A 20,183-nucleotide genomic window follows, 5' to 3' on the forward strand; every position below is an offset into this window, starting at 1 on the left:
GCGCTTATAAATAAAATCTATTATTATTATTATAATAGTCTTCACAGTCCACCCGTACCTCTTAATCAACCTAATAATTGTACAAGAGTGCCCCCAACATACACTGTGGGATGCTTACTACTTTGGAAAGATTACTTCGGTCCATCTAACCTTTGTTACGCAGCTTCACTGTCAAGCAGAGGTGATTGCTCTGATCCCTCTGCAAGGGAAGCTCAGCTTCCCCTAAAATGTCAAAAAGTAAGTGATCAAATATATGTGTGTACGAACAATTGTGTGTACATATCATTGACTAAATGTGCACGACAACGCGCTCAACTTTTTTTCCGAATCAGATTTTTATTACTGGTTATTTTGCATTACATTTGCATATAATGAATGACTTTTCTCATTCATTCCCGCAGCTTCACTGTGCTTTAAACTGTGTGGACACTGAGTGTTGACCGCACGGACGCTGGGCGTCTAGAGAGTTCAGTGTAGGTTGTCCCAATGCATTGAAACGAGACGAGTCATTGGATAAATGCTGGTTTTGTCCCCCCCCATCGGACGCTCAGCATCTCTGGGAGTCAATGGACAGTGGGCGTTTATGGGCTGGCCCGGATGCTGAGCTTTTCTGCATGATGATTGGATGATCGATCTGTCTGAGGCTGAATCTCTTTTTGATTGACAGCGAAATGAGCCAATCACCGATCTTTTGGTGTAGACATCGTGGGAGCATTTTTCAATTCTCATTCTGTTCTGAGTTGAACTGTAGACATCTTCGAATCATCTGAGCGACACTCTTTGTTGAAAAAGACGAGCGACAAATTAATCTTTTATTTCTGGTGGGTTTTATTGTAGTTGCTGTAGTTGTAGGATACGAGTTGAGTCCCTGGAAAAGAGGCCTTGTTGGTTTGACAGGGTCACAGATCATTTTCTTGAAAAGGAACGGAGAGTAGAATCCACGTATAAATAAACGGACACATTTTATGATGTAGGCCGAAATTGAGCGTCCCCCCCTTGACAGACCAACATCCGCCACTGCTGTCAAGGCAGGCCTATAATACGTAATGGCGGGGTTGAGAAACGGGTTGAGAAGGAGATCTTACACTGCATTTTTTCATTTATAGGAACCAAGAATAAAAGGCCACCTGAATAGAGAATAGCCAGCTATGTATTCAAATCCTACCGTGACAGAAAAGAAAATTCTACGCCAGCCAACCAACGCACAAGGGTCTAACGCCACCCTTAGACATCAGTGTGTAAAAATAATCACCCACAGTTGAGCAAATTAGCACCCCTGGCCACATCGCCACGCTTAGAGGAAATACATCATGCAAGTGGCTATTTGAGTGTAAAAAAAATTCGATTTTAGTTACCAACTTTATTAGAATCATAATGTTGCCACACGTACAGTATGTTGGGAGGCTCGTTGAATAGAGGGAAAAAACTGAAAGAAGGCAAAAAACAGGGAGGGGCGCTAATGGTGAGACATCGAGTAAGCTGTTTGAGTTGATAAACCTGAGCAGACTCTAATCTCCGAGACAGAGCTCGTCTTGACTGGCACGGTTGGAGACGGCACATCTAGGGTCCCAACAGTCCAACTTAGCCTCCTGATCTATATTTCAAAGCCGATACTAAAGAGGAATTCAGTAATGAGTTCCCATCTTCCTTTTTGGTGGAGGAAGGCTCTCTTTGTGGAACTAATTGAATGTGGCACTTCGAGTACCAGACAGCTCTTTGGGGGTTGCGCTTCATTTCAGAGGATCTGCCGAAATCTAAGCTCACATGCCGCTGAGGTTTTTGTGTCACAGGTCTGTTTCAGAAGAGGAGTGCACTTTATGCACTCTTTGCGTTATGTGTGGGTGTTTGTCGACAACAACATGCATCCATCTGCACACGCACGTTTCCCATCTCTTCCATCGCCCGCTCCACTTGATATATTTAGTTGTCGGTGTCAGCTAATCAAAGATGCAATGTGCACGTTCGTGGGCATGTTTGTGTTATTTGGGCTCTCCACGCACAGTGGAGGAGATTCTTTAATGGGAAACGGCTGTCTCTATTTACTGATACGGAAATGGCCCGAGACGTATTCAATACCCCTCGCCTGGCATTTGCTGAAAGGATGAAAGGTAGCCAGACGTGCATGAATGAACTCTAATACACAGGCATCTGCACAAACGTTGACGTTCAAATGTTGAAATGTGTCACTGGTTGTTTGTGTGGTTTCAGGTTTTCTGCCTATTTGGCCGGTTCACAATTCTCTATACGGATCGCAAGAGTGGAGCTTTTGTAGTTGATAAGACCTACCGTATTGTCCGCACTATGAGGCGTACCTAAAAGCATTAAATTTTCTCGGAAGCTGATCTGGATCAATATCCTGATCCTTAAATACTCTGTGAAGCACTTTGTTACAGCTGCAGCGGTTGTGAAAGTTCTTTCTAAATAAAGTTTTATTGTATTGTATTCCCTTTAGCGTATCTCCATCTAGTGGATGCATAACGCAACCACAGTCACTATTGTAGCTTCTATTCTATGCGCCCTATAATGTGGTGCGCCCTACATATGAAAACAGTTTTAAAATAGGCCATTCATTGAAGGTGCGTCTTATACTCCGAAGCACCTTATAGTGCAGAAAACCCGGTAATTCAGGTATCTCGATCTATACTGACAACAATCATTTTGAATGTTGTTGCTTGGTTGGACTTGATTACAAGGCTCACACGTCCATCAACTGCAAGGATGGACAACTGGTGGCTGACAGGCTGCATGTGACACACTCCCATACTCAGAGTGGCCATCGATGTAATTTAAATAAATAAAAAAAAAAACAAAGCAAACAAAACATACATACAGGAAAAAGTTTATAGGAAAAAAATGTTGAAAATCTTTTGGGGCGAAATTATAAACATGTTTTCTTCAGTGGACCCTGCATACTCGCTGTTCAACAATAGCAACAACAATAATAATAATAATAATAGATGGTTTTGTTTTGTTTTTTTTGTTTTGAGATTTTATCGAGAATTTGACGGGGGGTCATCCTGAGCTTCTGGTTTTAGGCCACTTCTGTTGATAATAACTCTGTGGAAGCAGAAAACTGTCATAAATGCAACATTGCGACTCATTAAGCTGGTAGCGAGAATGATGTATTCTACTTTGAGGTGTGCACATGAACGATGCAGGAGGGAAAGAGGAAGTGTCGGAGACTGAGATGGAAGCATGCAGAAACAGCCGCGGCAGCCCATTGGATGCCCCAGTGCAAAGCTGCCCTCGGGGCCCGCAAGGATTGAGGTATGTGGCTGATACGAGGGTGTGTTTGGGCTGGATATAGCAAAGGCCTCAGGGATGCAGCTGTTAGCAGTGATGTCTATGAGGTAGGGTTGCTCATGTGTACCCCTGTGTACTTAGTAAAAGAGAGGAAGCAGATATATAATTTGTGGAAACGCTCAAGTGTCTTGCCTGTTTCTTCTCGGCGCATGTTGTGGGCCTCTCTTGGCCACCCAGTCAATAAACGACTCCCCAACCCAATGGAAGAAATAACATTGTGGCTAATTTCCTGTTTGAAGGCATGCTCTTTAACGTCTGGAATGTGCAACAGAAACTGATTAGTACAAGCAACATCCGCCAAGGACCGGTCACATTTGCACTCAGCTGAGAAGAGCTTTGTCAGGAGGAGATGACAGAAAGTGTTTGTGCCGAAGATTTCCCATGCAGTCTTAGGCAAAGGGTCGGTTAAAGTGCAGCACGGAGTTGAGGCACCACTCCCTCACCCTCCCTGTTTGCTGTTTCAACCCCCCCCCCTTCCCTCCCCTTCCAGCGTCTCCTTTTCCCGCCACTTGAATCCCCATTGGTCCTATTTTTTTCCACCAGCCAGTGCTGCCCAGTGTGTCTTGGAGAAGTGATCTCAATGACTGTGCTTGGGGTGTGTGAGGTCAAAGCACTGCTCATTTCGCACTGTGTCCTTTTGGAATTGATCCAGCAGCACCGTCCGCTGCTCACACATCGAAGGGAAGAAAAGGGAAACAAACACAAAAGAGACAGATAAGTCCACAGTATTCAGTGTGTTTTGATTTCCCACCTTTTTGAACGGTGAATGTTTAGCTCTAGTTTATAATTCATGATCATGGTCTGCTGTAGATCTCATGTGCTAAAATATGTGCATGTAACTTAAACTGTACACGACAACGTTCCTCATCCACAAGAATATGTGTCAATTGCGAAGATGTTCTTGTCAAAGTACTGTAAGCCTAGACATAAAAATAAACACCGGTTGGGAATTTAACAGGTATACTGTATGTTCTTAGAAAAGCGTACATTAGATCTTGCATGTGTTGACTTTTAGAAAGTGTCATCACCTAATCAACAAAAATGGGGAAAAAGACAAAATCCAAATCTTGTTCAGCTTATTTAAAGTGAGTTTCGTCATTGTTCCACTTAAGATAGACTGGATCCATCCATCCAATTAGCTTATCCTCAATGTTTGGGTTGCGGGTGAGCTGGAGCCTATCCCAACTGATTTTGGGCAAGAGGCGGGGCACGCCCCAGACTCGTCTTCATTTTCACATACTGGATGAGCTAAATTAAAAGAATCAATATCTCTATTCCGAGACACCTTGAAAATTGTCTGACAAGATCTGCTCATGTGCCGCTTACCACCATTGTTCTGACAAAACGAAATTATTTTGCAAACCACATTCAGTTCTCCATTCTTTGTATTGATGGATGGATGCATAATGCGACGGTTCCTTCAGGGAAATCAAGGATGCAGCACTGATATTGTCAAAGGGAAACATGAAATGTAAGATCAGCTTGAAAAAAAAAAAGAAAAGACTTATGCTAAACATTAAACTACATCATGGCATAGTAGCTAACACAATGCTAACAAGAAAACTTGGCGAATTGATGAGTTTCAATAAGATACACACAACAGACTTCAATTTGAATGATCTTTTAAATGACTGTCATAGCATCAAAGCTGTGTCTCAGATTGAGGCCACAAATAAAATGCAACATTGCCCTTTGTAATTGAATCTTCAAATAGGACTACCTGACAAAGAATATCATTATATTCCTTCAAAAGACGACAGCATGATAAATGCTATCCTACAGCAAATAATCTCTGCATATCTTAAAATGAATGAAAATATTTGTGGGCATGTTATCATTGAGCGGTGATTAACTGTATGCCTTCAAATGACGACATTGCACCATTTCTGGGCCACATGAATTACCTGTCAGTCTGACTTATGGTTTTGAAGAAACATCATTTCATTATTTGACAATGGAAACACTTTTTGAGAACGTCTCATACTTATTAACATAATTTGAAAATGTTCCTGCTTGCAACTCTGAGCATATTTTCATATTTTTAAACACATCCTTTATGATACTATTTATTGGCCTCAAGCAGACAGAGTCTTCTGATCAGGCTGTGGGGAAGGCGCCTGTTTGTTCAAATTCTCTCATAAAACCTTAATAATCCTGTTGCCGTTTCTCTACGTGATGATATTTCTAATTCTTATCAGGGACAAATTCAGCAGTGTTATGTGTCAAGGCACAGCAGGCAGAGGGACGCGAGTTTGAAGGAAAAAAGGCAAAGGTTGAACCTCTCCTAAGGGACGTGCTGAAGGACGTTCATGGGCTTGTGTAATTGTTTGCATACCCTGCCATTATGCATGCACTCACTGGACGTAACGTTAAAATGTCATGAGATCCCGATCCCCTTCAAGTGCTGTGTCCCAAAAATGCAATGGAAAATAAAATCATAATCATTCACTTTGATTCTCATCAGAGAACAATACCAGCTTAACAACATGCGGTTGCACTTAACTGTATATCATTCACCATTGCTACCGTGCATTTATTGTACCAAGTTATTAACACGCTACAGTTATGATAACCCACACTGCAAAACTACAACAGTAGGCATATTGTAAAAGTACATACCACTTTTACATTTTTACCACATATTGGCCTCACCTGTATTTCAATATATTTTATGTTTTTTACAGTATGCAATGTGTCCCACAAATACCGTAGTTTCACAACCATACGGCACACTGTAACAACTGTAACAAAACGCATTGTATATTGGACGCAGGCATGGTAAAAGGTACGCTAGCTTAAAAAATACGGTAGCATGCATGCACGGTGGCAAAGGCAGTGGGGACAAAACTGAGTTTGGTTGTACTTTATTGAAGTATTTCACAATTTACTTGTGTTTTTTTATTTATTTATTTTTTTAAAATCAATCCTCATCCTCAAATCAAGTCCTAAACTTCTGGCATCGAAATGAACAACTGGGCAAGTTCACAATCAAACATGCCATGTTCCCTTGCGGTATTATCAGAGTCAGTCTCATTGCCGTGTGGCTCTTAGGAAATGATGCGAAAGCTCGAACAACAGCGCAAGCACTAGTTAGCCCAAGCATCCAGAATCCATTCACAAATTGTGTGTGTAACTCGCCCGGCGCTGCCTCCCAGTCTTAGTAAAGCTGTGTTCGCCGCTCGCAACTTCACTTTGATTTTTTTCTGTCCATTACCATGGCAACCAAGCACAACAGTGAAAGTTGACTATGATACGGCTCCGTTGAACGTATCGCAAGCGTGCCGGTACCCTTCTTCTTGACAGTGTGGGTCACCGGCATGTTGAAGGTGAGTGTTATCTCATCCATGCTGGTGATGTGGTTGGGTTGGAAAAGCTTGTCAGCAATATTTTTGTTGTATTTCAAAAAAAACTATGCTTGTCCCTCATCACTTGCCGTAGCCCAAGCATTTATGTAGGATTGTGGGGATTGGTTGAGAGAAAAATTGGTCATGGAAGCCAAGTGAAGCCAGCAGAGCGGCAGAATAAAGGATTAAACTGTCCAGGAAAGCGTCTTTATTTAATGTAACGCCAAACATTACAGATTTTACTGCAGTAGGAGCAGAAGATGGCCAGCTTCTAAACCGCCGGATGTTGCTGCACTAGGGTCGTCCTTGCCCGGATAGATAAATGGCACCGTTTCATCAAACAAAAGCACCATGGATTATTTGATCTTAAATTCTCTCGCGGCTGCTCTATTGCATTGGTCCTCCGCACAACTGATAGCAGTTGAAACTGTACTTCGTGAGTGCTATTTTCGGGATGTTGTTTTGCACCATGCACGTACTATATACTATATACACTGACTGAAGGGTGCGTTTAGGATCCTCTTTCACGCCCACCCTTCCCACATTAACGTCTGTCCTCAGTTACGTCCGCCTTTCTTCAATATGCAGGCATAACATCAGTCAGTGAAGTGGGCCATCATCGAACTCATGCAACAGTATTCACAGATTTTGGAATTCGGTGCATACATAAGGCATTATTAGACGCCGTCCATTTTGGAGAAAATTTGGTCATGAAAATACAGTATATAGCTTTAAAACTTGCTCCAAGATCAATTGATCCTTTATTTTACACCTCAACCCATCGGTAAAATAACAGTGGCAGCCAGACAAAGCTTTGAACTGTTTTTTTCCTTCCCCCTAGAGTGCTACTGAGAATTTTTTTTTTAATGCAGTAAAAGAGTGGGGGGTTTTCTTGTTGGTGTGGCATAAATTAATTGATGACAGGATATTAGTGATCCATAACTTTGTTTTTCAATTAAAATTGAATGCTGATATACATGTATAGGGCACAGATGACCAGATTTGGCAGAAGACTGCACTCTACTGAATGCTATTCTTATCTTGAGTAAAGGCATCGTTTTTGATACAGCTCATGTCTAGCATCTCATCTGGCAGTTCAGTTGCACTAACGTTGTGTCCAATGAGTGGGTAAAGAATAAAGTTGGTGCCTGTCATTATATAATTAACCATTAGTCTGCATGCAGCACCCTGAGTCCGCTTTATCTATTTGGAGTCACTTTGCTTCCCAAAAATTGCGGCATCATGCCATATCACGCAGTGGTTGCGTGGGAACATTTTGAATTCATCCCAGATGAACAAGAGCCTGATCACGTCAATGAGTCACTATGTCGCATGTGTACAAAGAAAGCCACAACGTAACAAACCTCAAAGCCCATATAAAACACAATCATCACACCCAAGTCTTTCATCTGTGGAAAAAAAAAGAGAAAAAAAAACAGCGCGACACGGAGGGCGCACCATTTTCCAACAGCTTGCAATTAAGAATGCCCTTGCTCAACAATGCAAATATAAATGTGACGGCGCAAAAAAAAAAAAAAAAAGACACATTTTCACAAATAATGTTACTCACCTTCGGGCAAACGAGATGCAGCCAATCAAAAATGTTGAGCACAATGCTGCAGATTGAAGTGCAGTATGAATTGCCGAAAAAGAAAAAAAAAAGACATTCGCCAAAAAGCCATTTTGGGCTTGTCCAACCAGATGAAAGTGGAGATGAAAGACATCTCGTTTTATTCTGCAACTACTGATACATACTTGTATGTGTTAATATTTGTTGTGAAGTGAAATGTTTGTGAACAAGGCCCGAGTATGTTTCATTTATATTTTATATGGATGATAGTGTATTTTATTTGTTCTACATTTCAATGTCAATATTCCATATTCTTGAGAATTCAAAACTATAGCTGCTCCTACAAAGGATGGACTTGAATTATTTTTGGTCTAATGTCACAATATCAGTGGCATAAAACTCCCCATCAACAATACTATTGGTTATCATCATCGTTTCTGGGAAAATATGTTTTCCTAAAAAATGTGTTATTGTGACAAGGCCTATTAGTCAGCCACTGAATGAAATGTAATGGGGTTTGTGTGTGTGTGTGTGTGTGTGTGTGTGTGTGTGTGTGTGTGTGTCTGTGTGTGTGTGTCTGTGTTTGTGTGCATACTGTCTATTGATCTAACATTAGTCACTGCCACAACACACTGGCAAACCTGTGGCTCGGCCATCGCATTTCGAATGGAATCTCCTAATCTACATCGCATCTTTTACCACACAACCAAGAAAAGCCTTTTTACTCTCAAACCTGACTACCCACACTCTCTCCTGGTCTTTACTTGATCTCTTGCTTAGACTCTCTAAATCAATATCATTGGATACATTGATGCTGTAACATGTTTTTTTACACTTTCACAACCTGTTCCAGTCTGGCTGAATGAAGCTAGACAGAAATCTCACTAATCCGTCCGTCTAAGCTTTCCGAGAAGATAAAAATCGAGGGATGCACAGATGATTTGGTTTTGTTTAGTTAGGCCATAATTTTAAATGCCTGAGATGCTTTGATAGTGCATTTCACTTTCAGGTGTACTCTGTAAGGTTGGAAATATTCTTCTAAATCAATTAATGAATTGATCCTTTACCCTTACATTCATGCTTGCAACTTTATGGGAGCAGTTAAATCGAAAAGGTCCTTTTTCTGCTCTGGGTGGGTGAGTTTGGGTGGAAAAACTTGAGGGCCTTGTCCTCAACAACATAAAACATTGTTGGGGTGAGGGAGAACAGAGACCACACCGAAAAGGATGCTGAGTTGAATTCACTCACCTTTATTTTCAAGTGCACAAAACAAAATGATCAAGATCCAGATCAAGTGGACTATATCTTAAAAGATGAATCTAAATCCAGATGATTCTATTGTGTGCAGCCACTTGACAAAATAAAATTGAGTAAATTCAACACACCATTTATTCCACTGTATTTGGCAAGCGTGCAAACTATTATTAGAGTTGCAAAAGGTTGGATCATTTACGTCCTGGAATTATTATAGCTACCTGTCCCAATATTATAGTTCACGGAGTGTATTTTCCAGATTGGTCAAAGGGTCTGTAGTGACTTGCCTGTGCATGGGTGTGTCTATTTTTGATTTTTGATTTTTCATCTGATGCTGTTTTTGTTCATTTGACTTTTGATGATTTGCTAGAGGTGGAGCCAAATGTGTCGAAATGTGTCATACACTTCAATTTTCCGAGGTGATCAATGCCTCAGTTTTCCATCTGCCTGACTTGTCTGCCTGTGCCATCCCGACAGTGCATCCTGCTGTCTCGCTGCCCAAGATGCCCCCTCCCCCCACCGCCTGCTTTGGTGATGCATCTCAGCCTTCCTGACAGGCACACCAGCTGGTAAAGCTGGTTGACTGACTGCTTGTAGGGATGTGTTATCATCTGATTGCATTCCCGCTTTTCAGTTTGGCTTTACTGCGCAATAGCTCGCTTGTTGTGTGGCCCTGCATTTCCTCAAGACTTATGACAATAAATCGTGACTTTGAAGAGGGCAGGACCATCATTGTGAAGCATCGAAAATCTTGATTCAACACTTTCCTTCAAAATGTGTCCGTGTACTGTACTTTTAAATATCAATTTTGGATTTCTCAGAAGCCTGGCTGGATACAGACAAAAGTATGACACATGGACACATGCCTCGGGGGTTGGTCAATGTCTGGCCAGTACGGTCTGGGCTAATAATGTCTGACAGTCAGTCCACTCACAAAATACTGTTGCAAAAGGCTCGGGGCATTATTTCTGCGTTCCCTACATCTGCTATCAAGCATCACTCTGTGACACATCCCCATCATTGACCAATCAAAAATCCTTTGAAAAGTGAGTGAATACCCACCTACGGAACATCTTCAAACAAGTGTGATATGTACTTTTCCCAGCAGAGACCTTGAGGGAGCCCTCCAGAGTAAACTACACCCATTATCAGTTCTTGTTGGTATAATGTTTCCAGAAGTCCCAATACTTGAGCCCATCAGCCTCATATAAGTTGTTTCTTGGCTACAAATATTTGAAAATTCAGTCTTGTACAGTGTATGGGGCTACGCCGACAAAAGAACTTCACCTTGTACTATACCTGAAAAGGACAGAAGAATTAGCACTCTGAACGTGTAGTATTTGACTCTTCTCCATAGCAGCTGGACTGAACTGTACGTCTGGCTGTGTTGGCTCAACCGCTAAAAGCATGTGAGCTCAGTAATTCATAGTTTATACCAGCTGATAATGATATATTAGAGGTATTAGAGGTTTCTTTTGATCAGTTGACACATCTGCAATTATACCCTTTCAAGCACTGTGGCAATATGTCTGCTATTTTATTTCACGACATCCGCATATTTTGAGTGATGTGCCTATCCCTCCTCAGTCTGCCACCCTTACCTTCCCATGCTTTGACTTGTCTTGTTGTAATGCATTACGCACTCCACTGGGACTGCTTGGACTTTTACAAGTAAAGCAATGGCTGGCTCGTCAGCTCTTTAGCTTTTTTGTTTCTCGTAGAGTGAGGAAAGAAAAAAGGAAAAGAGAGGACTCGGTTTTCAGGACCTTGAGCATCGAGAACGTCACCCTTCTTAAGAGAGCGAGGCTACATTTTTCAAGGATTGTGTGAAAAAGTTTGTCTTGTCCAGACAAAGCCCCTCCCACATTACCCCCCTCGGCCACCTGGAATAGATGCCCTCAGAATGGAAATTGCCTGAATGAATGTGCATTTACATGATCCCTGCATCTGATGTCTGCCACGTACACAATTCTTACGCGATTGCTGAAGTGATGAGAGCAGGTGGAGCGGCTGGAAAGAGTAGGAGCATGATTTCTGGAAGCCACAGGTGCGCGGCAGGGCCAAACATTGATTTCACAGTCCGCCACTACCACGTAGTATTGCGAGAAAAAGTTTTTCTCCATGGTATGCATTTAGTAAGACTGTGACGGAGCCTTCGGGGGCATGAATATGCAGATGAATACCCAGGGAGAGCCAGGAAGTCATTCATAGCACAGACCTAAGCTTGTTCCATTAGGCAGGGGAAAAAGCTGGATGGAGCCAGGGTAAGAGTCAAAGCGAGGGGAGGAAAGGGAAAGAAAGAAGCAAATACTCGAGAGGACAGTTAATGATGGCCTCTTTTCCCGTGAAGTGCTTTTTCTTGTTACCGGTGGCTAGCTGTCCCGTGCTCCGTTGATGTTATTTACATCCAGTGTACACGTTGCTCACTTAGGAGGGCAGTTCTAAGTGGCTATTTGAATAAAACATACTTACATACGGGCCAATGATGACGTCTTTGGAGCTGAAATGAAAAAGATCTACTCCATTACCGTAGATTGTCTGTCCTGTCTGTGTGTGTTGTGCACGTATGTGCATGGTTGTGATTGTGAGTGGCTCATGTATGTGTAAATGCTTTAGGCTTTCAGGGATCCATCCGTCTCCCGTCTGGACGCAAGCTCGGGGAAGGTCAGCCTGATGGATACATCCTGACATGCACACGGCCTGTGAAGTCGGCTGTGTGTGTATGTGTGTGTGTGTGTGTGTGTGCACGCGCGCTTGGCAGGCAAGCCAAGCACAGGCACGGTTCAGCAGAGCAGAGGGCGCAGAGGCGGGTTTGAAGGGATAGTCTGGACCTCTATGCCCTAGTTTGAAGGGGGGTTTAGCTGGCAAAGAGCTTCGTTGGATCGAGGGAGGGGGGTGAGGTAGAAAGTGGGGCGGGTAGGGGTTTGCTGGACTGACTGTGGGGAAGGGTGAGGGGGCTAAGAAAGAGTCCATTCATGACTGGTGCCATCTCCGACTTCCAAAGGGATTTGGGCTTATCAATGATCGAACCAGCTGTGCGGATGTGAGCATGCAGTCTCTTGCTCTGTCTTTTCCATGCACTCTTTCTGTTGTGAGCTCCATGCTTTCAACCGAAACACTAAGGATTTGTCGAGGCACGTTAAAAATTCAGAGAAAAAGACCCTGACCAAAAGTTTGCGTAAGGTTTGCACTTTATCTAGCATATTTCTGCAACAAGAGACATCCCAATGAGAGATGCTGTGTAATGCCATCTGGAGATGAATTTAAAGTGGTGCACATTAAATGGTGACAACTCATCAGTGTCAGCTAAATGTCAATTTTATCACCAATTGTAACCGAGCGCTTCAATATTGGTTCTTGCCAGGTGAATCTGACAATATTCTGTTGGCGTAGAAAAGGCCTCATGTCCATTTTTGTTACTTTAAAAGGTATTTAAACGTCCCAGAACGAAAGTTCAATTTGTTGTTTGGCACCAAACTTGTAACAGTCTCAACTACCGGTATATCACAGAGACTCTTCATGAATTATTAACCACTAGTCGTGATAATGAAAGGAGCAAAAAATGTCTGTCGGTTCCAGTGCAAGGTCTGCATCAGCAGGTGTGAAGGCAAGATTGCACAGGCAGATGTCGATTTACACTTGTATTTTGAAATGATGAGCATCAATGTCATTCTCCTCTTCCCCGCCCCCGTCCTTCGGCTCTCTCTTCTTCTGTCTCGTTCTCTTAATTGCTGAACTAGAGGAGCTTACGGCATGAGCAGGCACATGCAACAAAGCCACACGAACGGTCGAAGCAGTGCATTAGAGGATAACCTAGGAAGGTTCCGGCCGGTCCAAGCATGACATCACCGTAACACATTTCAGCAGCACGAACAGGTGCAGAGTTGTTGTAGCCTTTAATCGCTGCTCAACATATGTACATGGAAGCATTTCACCAAAGCTGAAACACTAATCACTTCCTAATGTTCCATTTATTAATGGCTGCTAGCTTCAATGGCTTTGGCGTCAAACATAATACCACAACTGTCGCACCTCAGCTCAATGGCATGTGAGACTTAAATCTGCTATGCATGCATGAGTCCCCTGAATTCACTACACTGAAAAAAAAAACGGTGTGTTGAATTTACTGATTTTTTTTTTTTTAATTTCAAGTGCTTACATAAATTAGAATCATCTGGATGCAGACATATATTTTAAGTAGACAACACACCTACTTAAAAATGTATCTAAATCCAGATCATTGTATTGTGTGCAGCCACCTGAGAAAATAAAATTGAGTAAATTCAACACACCATTTTTTTTTTCAGTGTCGACCAGCCTCAACATGGATTTGGAAGTGAAAACCATTCTTCAATGCACCACCTACAGATCCATATGTGTGCAGGGCCATCCACCACAGTGAAACAGTGGCTGGCTTTCCAGTCTAACAGGCCACTATGGATTAATCATGCTGGTGTCCATCTCAGATTTAAAGCATCTCTGTTACTGCTGGTCTCACCAGCTCGCAACCTCTTTTATGCCTCTGCGGAAGTGCTTTCATTGCCGTCTCTGGCCTTTTTTGTGTTAGGGTGTCAGGTATCTTTGTGAAATGGTGTTGCCACTGCTTGCTGGACCTTTTTGTCCTGGTGCCTGCTTCAATGCTGCCCTAATAACTAACCTCTGTTAAAACTTTTTCCCCCCTCTTTTGCTTTCACTGCCTTTTTTGTTTGGGATTTTGTTGGTTCGTTGTGGATACTTGTTTCTTCTTGTTTGTTTTGTTAATGCGTGGCCACGAGTTGGGCTTTGGAATCAGCACAGTGTGATCTGAAGATGGATGATCAATACTAATGTTTCTACAAAAGATTGAACATACAATTCAGCCCTTTTGTCCTGACAATAACGTGTAGTTTTGTCCAAAGATTATGCCGTCCGTTTGTATTTGGTGCAAAATTGCTCTTAATCATGAACAGCTCCCTTCTCTTGCTCTGAATTTTTCCTTAGTGCACTTAGCGTCTCTCCACAAGCTCACATTAAGTGTGAAAATAAGCTCTCTGCATGGCCGGCGCTCCTGTCACACATGTGTGGGTGACTCTTCAATGTATTTGTTAGTCACAGAAGACTCCTATTATGGTTGCACCAATTCCATCTAATGTGATTGCACTTAATATAATGAGAACCAAAGTGAGAGGAAACACCCAGGAACGGATGGTCTTAATTTAATGTCTGTTTGTTAATGACTGTTTATTCTTCCTTGAACAGAGCTCCAGAAATCATCCTGGGCCTGCCGTTCTGTGAGGCGATAGATATGTGGTCCCTGGGCTGTGTGATAGCTGAGCTCTTCTTGGGATGGCCACTCTACCCTGGAGCCTCAGAGTACGATCAGGTAAAGATAGACCAATATGTTTTTTTTTTCAGGATTGAGACTATTTATTCGTAGTTAAGGAGAGGGTGATAACCAATATTTGGACCTGATATTCATTATCTTGTAAAATTGAAAATATTGGTGTCAAAATTTGACTCCAACTCTTAACTTTGTTGAAATACTGGAGCTGTTAATACGTTTCTATAAATCAACCTTTCAAAAATGTCCAAATAACTAAGATGTTAAACCTTCACTTATCTTTGTTTTAATTTCAAACAAAAAACAAGTTCCCAAGTTATGGGCTGTCATTGTTTTAAAAAAGGCTAAATGCCAAATATCGGTGCAGATAATCCACCCGGCCTATAATCGGTCAATCTCCACAATCAGGTATTGGACCCTCAGTTAACTCTACATGCTTGCTTGTTTGGGTGATTGCACACATTTTAGATGCATTCATACATGTGTTTGTCAGTGTGTGTTTTTTTTTTGTTGTCCCCCCACCCCACCCCAAATGCATTGCTTCAAACCCCACAACAGCCCATTGTGAGTCTTGCCCACTCTACCCCCACCCTGTTTATCGGAACATATGCCACAGTGCCATTCATCCAATTAGTAGGCCCCTGTGCTCCAGAGCGAGACATTGCTGAATTCCCTCAATCAGAATCAATGGCCAGACCATGGCAGAGTTCTGCTTCAACGCCAAACAAACTTGACGGATTTTAACGCAAGCATGGCAGAATGTCTCATTTGTGAATCATTGCTACTATTGAATTGTTGGTTGGATTCTTGGAATGTTTCCTAAAATGGTCTTTCTTTCCTAAAAAGTTTTTTTCTGTCTTGAAGATCCGATACATCTCACAGACTCAGGGTCTGCCTGCAGAGTATCTGTTGAGCGCAGGGACAAAGACTACCAGGTTCTTCAACAGAGACCCTGACTCCACCTATCCTTTGTGGAGACTTAAGGTAAACCCAAAGCCACCAAAAATCATGAACAAAATCACACTAGTGTCCTGTTTGCAGTCAATACATATGAAATTGAATTTTTTTGTTTTGTTTTGTTATTCCAGTGTTAGCACCCACATACTTACACTTACAGTACATACTAAAGCACGCAGTCATAAAAGAGCTTGATCCAAATTTCACAGCATTTATTGCTTAAATGTCTGGATAGCATTTTGCATCGATGACCAACTAGTACGATCACTGCGCAAAGTCCTTTTAAAGACCATATGAAAGATTTTCAGTCCCTTTAAAGACCATGTGAAAGATTTTCGATGGGGTTGAGATCTTGATGATCTCTCGATCTGCCTCAGTATTGAGAATGATGGAAATATAGGCTTGAATAAGGTATCTTGGGTTCATCAATTATTTTTTTATGTATTCATTTTCTACCCGGTACATTTATTATTTGTTTATTTGTTTATTTTTACCACACTCCACCCGGGTTTTAGGATTTGATTCTGAACCCACTTCTTATTGTCTGTCTTCTTTACCTATGATTTTTTTTTTTTTTGTCTGTCAATATGTATAGCCTGTTGCGGCTACGGGTTCAAAGAAATAAACAAACATGACCAGTGTGTGAACTTTAGCCCGTAGAACATCATGCGGAAAAAGTCACTGATTAGCTTTAGTATGAACTCATGGTGTCTTATCCAACAACAGGCATGTTGATGTGCGGATCATATTGTAAACTTTGTGTTCCGTCTGAGGAGTGCTTTGTTTCTACGTCACAGTTCCTTGTACCTGTACAGTAATTACTTGACCTGCCAGTTTCATGGGGATGGACAGTTGATAGTGTTGCAAATTGTTCTGTAATTTGGGGCTGTAATTTTAATTTTAAATGACATGGGACACTAAAGAAATTGTGATATGTCAAGAGTATTGTTACCATATTACCAATTAACTCATGCACATGCAAACATACAGCGCATACTTTAATGAAAGCAACCTGCACGGGTTGGTGAGTCAAGCTGTGTCCTGCTGTACATCAGCAACAGGAGGCTATAATGAGTCACATATATATAGTGCAGGTCTAGAGGGGAAGCATGTTGAGGGTTTGAGAGGGACATCTGCTTTATGTCTCCCACAGACTCCTGAGGACCACGAGGGAGAAACAGGGATCAAGTCCAAGGAGGCGCGCAAGTACATCTTCAACTGCTTGGATGATATGGCCCAGGTATGTGGTTGCAATATCACAGAGCACAACTCGTAACACACAGGGCACATGATGATGATGATGACGATAACAATAATCATCATCATAATTATCATCATCGTAGTAAAAATAATAATATATTGTGCATTGTAATAGTCCAACACTTTAATAATGGTGTCATTTCATCACATTTGCAAAAAGATATAGAGAGAGAGAGAGAGAGAGAGAGATCCAGAAACATCCATCCATCCAGTTTCCAATCCGCTTTATGCTCACAACGGTCGCAGGGGGTGCTGGAACCGAACCCAGCCATCTTCGGGCAGTAGGCGGGGGACACCCTGAACTGGATGCTAGCCAGTCGCAGGGCACCCAGAGACAAACAATCAGCCGTGCTCACACTCACACCTAGGAACAATTTAGAGTGTTCAATCAGCCTGCCATGCATATTTTTGGAATGTGGGAGGAACCCGGAGTACCCGGAGAAAATCCACGCACATGCAAACTCGACACAGGAAGGCTGGAGCCGGGATAAAGCCGGAGCAGGGGGAATATATATATATAATTTAGAATTTATGATATAATAATGTTAAAGAGCGAAATGGAAAAAAATATTATTTAACTGCTGTTCTCTTTATGTTACCACAAATTCTCCACATCATCAGTGGGCATCTGTTTTGATTTTCCTGTGTAACAACAGGAAGTGACTTGCAATAAATCTACATTTACGAAAAACATTGCTGCCATTTAACCTTTCTTTATATCATGTCATTTGTCCTTACGACTCCCAGTGAACTCATGCGTCCATGGTGGGAAACTTCACATGTAGCCATGACATTTTGATAGGACATGCCTGACTCGGATGATAGCAAGTATTTGTTTGCTCTCGCTCAGCCAAACATAGCATCTGCTACCAGATACGACAAAGAGAACGGAAAGTTACAATATTTTTCCCAGGCCCTTTTGCTTCTCCAAGAGTCCTGTCTGATCACTATGCGGCTTGATTCTGCCCCTGATAATAACAAAGCTGGTGAGCGATGTACTTTGAAATATGCTCATCTTGATGCGCAAGCAGCTGCACTCTCTGGAAACTGTCCAGATAGGTACTGTACATGCAGGTACATAAATGAAGGGGACAATTATGGTTGTCCAGTAGGGCCCGTGGCGGCTCCGAGTCCTGTCTAGAATAACACGCTCTCGGCTAGTACGAGATTTTATCTCTGCCCGGGCTTGTTGAATTTACAGTTGCCATGCAAACACGTCCATGCAGCACATAGTTCAATGAAAGCAACCTGCCCTGGTGTTGATATCCCCTGGCTCAGCTCTGCCTCCAACGCGAAAAGCTCTGTCACCCGTCTTGCTCTCACTGTCGCAGCCCGACTCGGCTTACTACAAAAACACAAAGAAGATAAAGCTGAACGAGCATAATGTGGGAGAAAACTGCCTACTTTGCCCCATCCCACCACGTTCTCCCGTATAAACAAGTCGGTGTTATGGACATCGGTCCCTGCATATATGATGGATGACATAAAAGGCCCTGAAATTCAAGAGGGCTGCGGATGCTGGGAAGATAATAAAACAACCTCCTTGCTTTTGTGGGAAATATGGTGAGGCATTAGTCCTAAGTACATATCTAATTTGAGAAAATCTGAGATTATTTCACTGAAATGATCTGGCAGCATAAAATATTTTGGAGGAAGGGCACAATTCTTGACCCCAACAAAGGGCTCCCCTGCCCCAAATCTTCATCTTTAATTCTTTCATAATTTTGTGACATTTGGTGCATGAGGGTGGAAGGACTGCTAAAACAGTTGCTTCAAATTCTCTGTCAGGCTGCATGAAAACAAAATCGAAAATATTCCTGGTGGGATACATTGTGGTTGTCTATAAATGTGCATTTGTAGTTTGAATATATTATTGCAATGGTGTAGAACTATCACTATTTCTTCCTTCCTTAGCTAAATAAAGCCATCCGTATGTGCGGAACAATGCAAATAATAACGAATAGAGCCATTGGTGGCGTAATGGTCCGTATTGTTGACTTCAGCCGAGACCGAGGTGATATTGATTCACAATAATGCTCTGCGACACATATCTCTCCTCCTTGAATTCCATGGCAGCTGGCAACCATCCTTTAATGTGCATTACCACTCAACAGTGGAACAGAATCCGCCACAACTTGAGATTGTTGCACTCTGATAGTTAGAATTTTCACTAATTGACGCCCCAGATGACAAATGGTGAAGCGTATGCGCGCTCTCTATGTTAGTTCTCTTATTGCTTCTGTTATTGTCATCATTTAAACTTACTCAACATCACCTCAGGTGTTGTGCGCCCCATCTGCCACCCCTGTTTTCACACCTGAGTGGCATGTCAGTGCTCCTCAAGACACAGATGTGGCTCCATCCAACAGATGTTCACACGGAATGCCAACATTCCTCATCCTTCTGGCCATCCTAGCCAGATTTGTAACTTTATTCAAAATAGACCCTGTGCAGCTCATTATGAGGCACTAAAACAATACAATGTCATGAGCTAATGAAATGATTAGCTAATTGAATAATACATTCTGTCTTTCTGAATAGAAGGACATCAGAATGATATTATTGTTTGAATAGATTGGGAACAGTGCAACACTACACATGGTTCATGGCTCTTATTTCATATCATTGACCAACTCTGCATATGTGCGCCTTGCCCAAAGTCATCACGTCCACCAATTATTGACAACGTGCTTGTTCCCCACTCCGTTCCAAATATTCTTCTTTTATCACTGCAGGGAGGTGTGGTCACAGACTCCGAATAACGTGCATTGGGAAAAAAGAATTGCATCAGATTTGTGGTGGTGACTGGCAGGACATCTGATAGCCTCCTGAAGCAGAGCTGCAGATAAGCACTTGTAGCTTTATGAAAGCAGACCTGTTCCTCTGCATGTCACAGTAAACACGGCTGCCTGTCTTTGTCAGACTTTCGGATAGAATAGAATTGGTCTACAGAAACGTGAAGTCAGAAAGAATCAACAACAATATTTCTTTCAGAGAAAACTGGTTTGCAAGACAGACAAAATATAACAAAAGTTGCTGGTACAACACCAGGATAATGAGTGATCCAAACACTCTTGCAAAAGCAAGGAACAACATATAAACAGAAATAGCTTATCAGAAAATTGACAAGAAAAATCCAAAACACGGACAATACCAAACCCGTGACTAAAAATAA

At 42.1% G+C, this 20,183-nt stretch overlaps 1 protein-coding gene across 4 annotated transcripts in view; it reads left to right on the top strand.

Annotated features, from left to right (window-relative positions):
* hipk2 (homeodomain interacting protein kinase 2) overlaps positions 1-20,183 on the top strand; it is an 84,550-nt gene that overhangs the window by 42,204 nt on the left and 22,163 nt on the right. For all 4 annotated transcript variants that reach the window (XM_086109818.1, XM_086109820.1, XM_086109819.1 and 1 more), the window contains exons 3-5: positions 14,710-14,833; positions 15,656-15,775; positions 16,902-16,988. In XM_086109818.1, the coding sequence (XP_085965944.1) occupies positions 14,710-14,833; positions 15,656-15,775; positions 16,902-16,988 (331 nt within the window). The remainder of the gene's footprint in view (positions 1-14,709; positions 14,834-15,655; positions 15,776-16,901; positions 16,989-20,183) is intronic.

The sequence above is a fragment of the Hippocampus guttulatus genome, chromosome 4, assembly GCF_054856545.1.
Source record: "Hippocampus guttulatus isolate MCC_2025c chromosome 4, RoL_Hgut_1.0, whole genome shotgun sequence".
NCBI classification, from domain to species: domain Eukaryota; kingdom Metazoa; phylum Chordata; class Actinopteri; order Syngnathiformes; family Syngnathidae; genus Hippocampus; species Hippocampus guttulatus.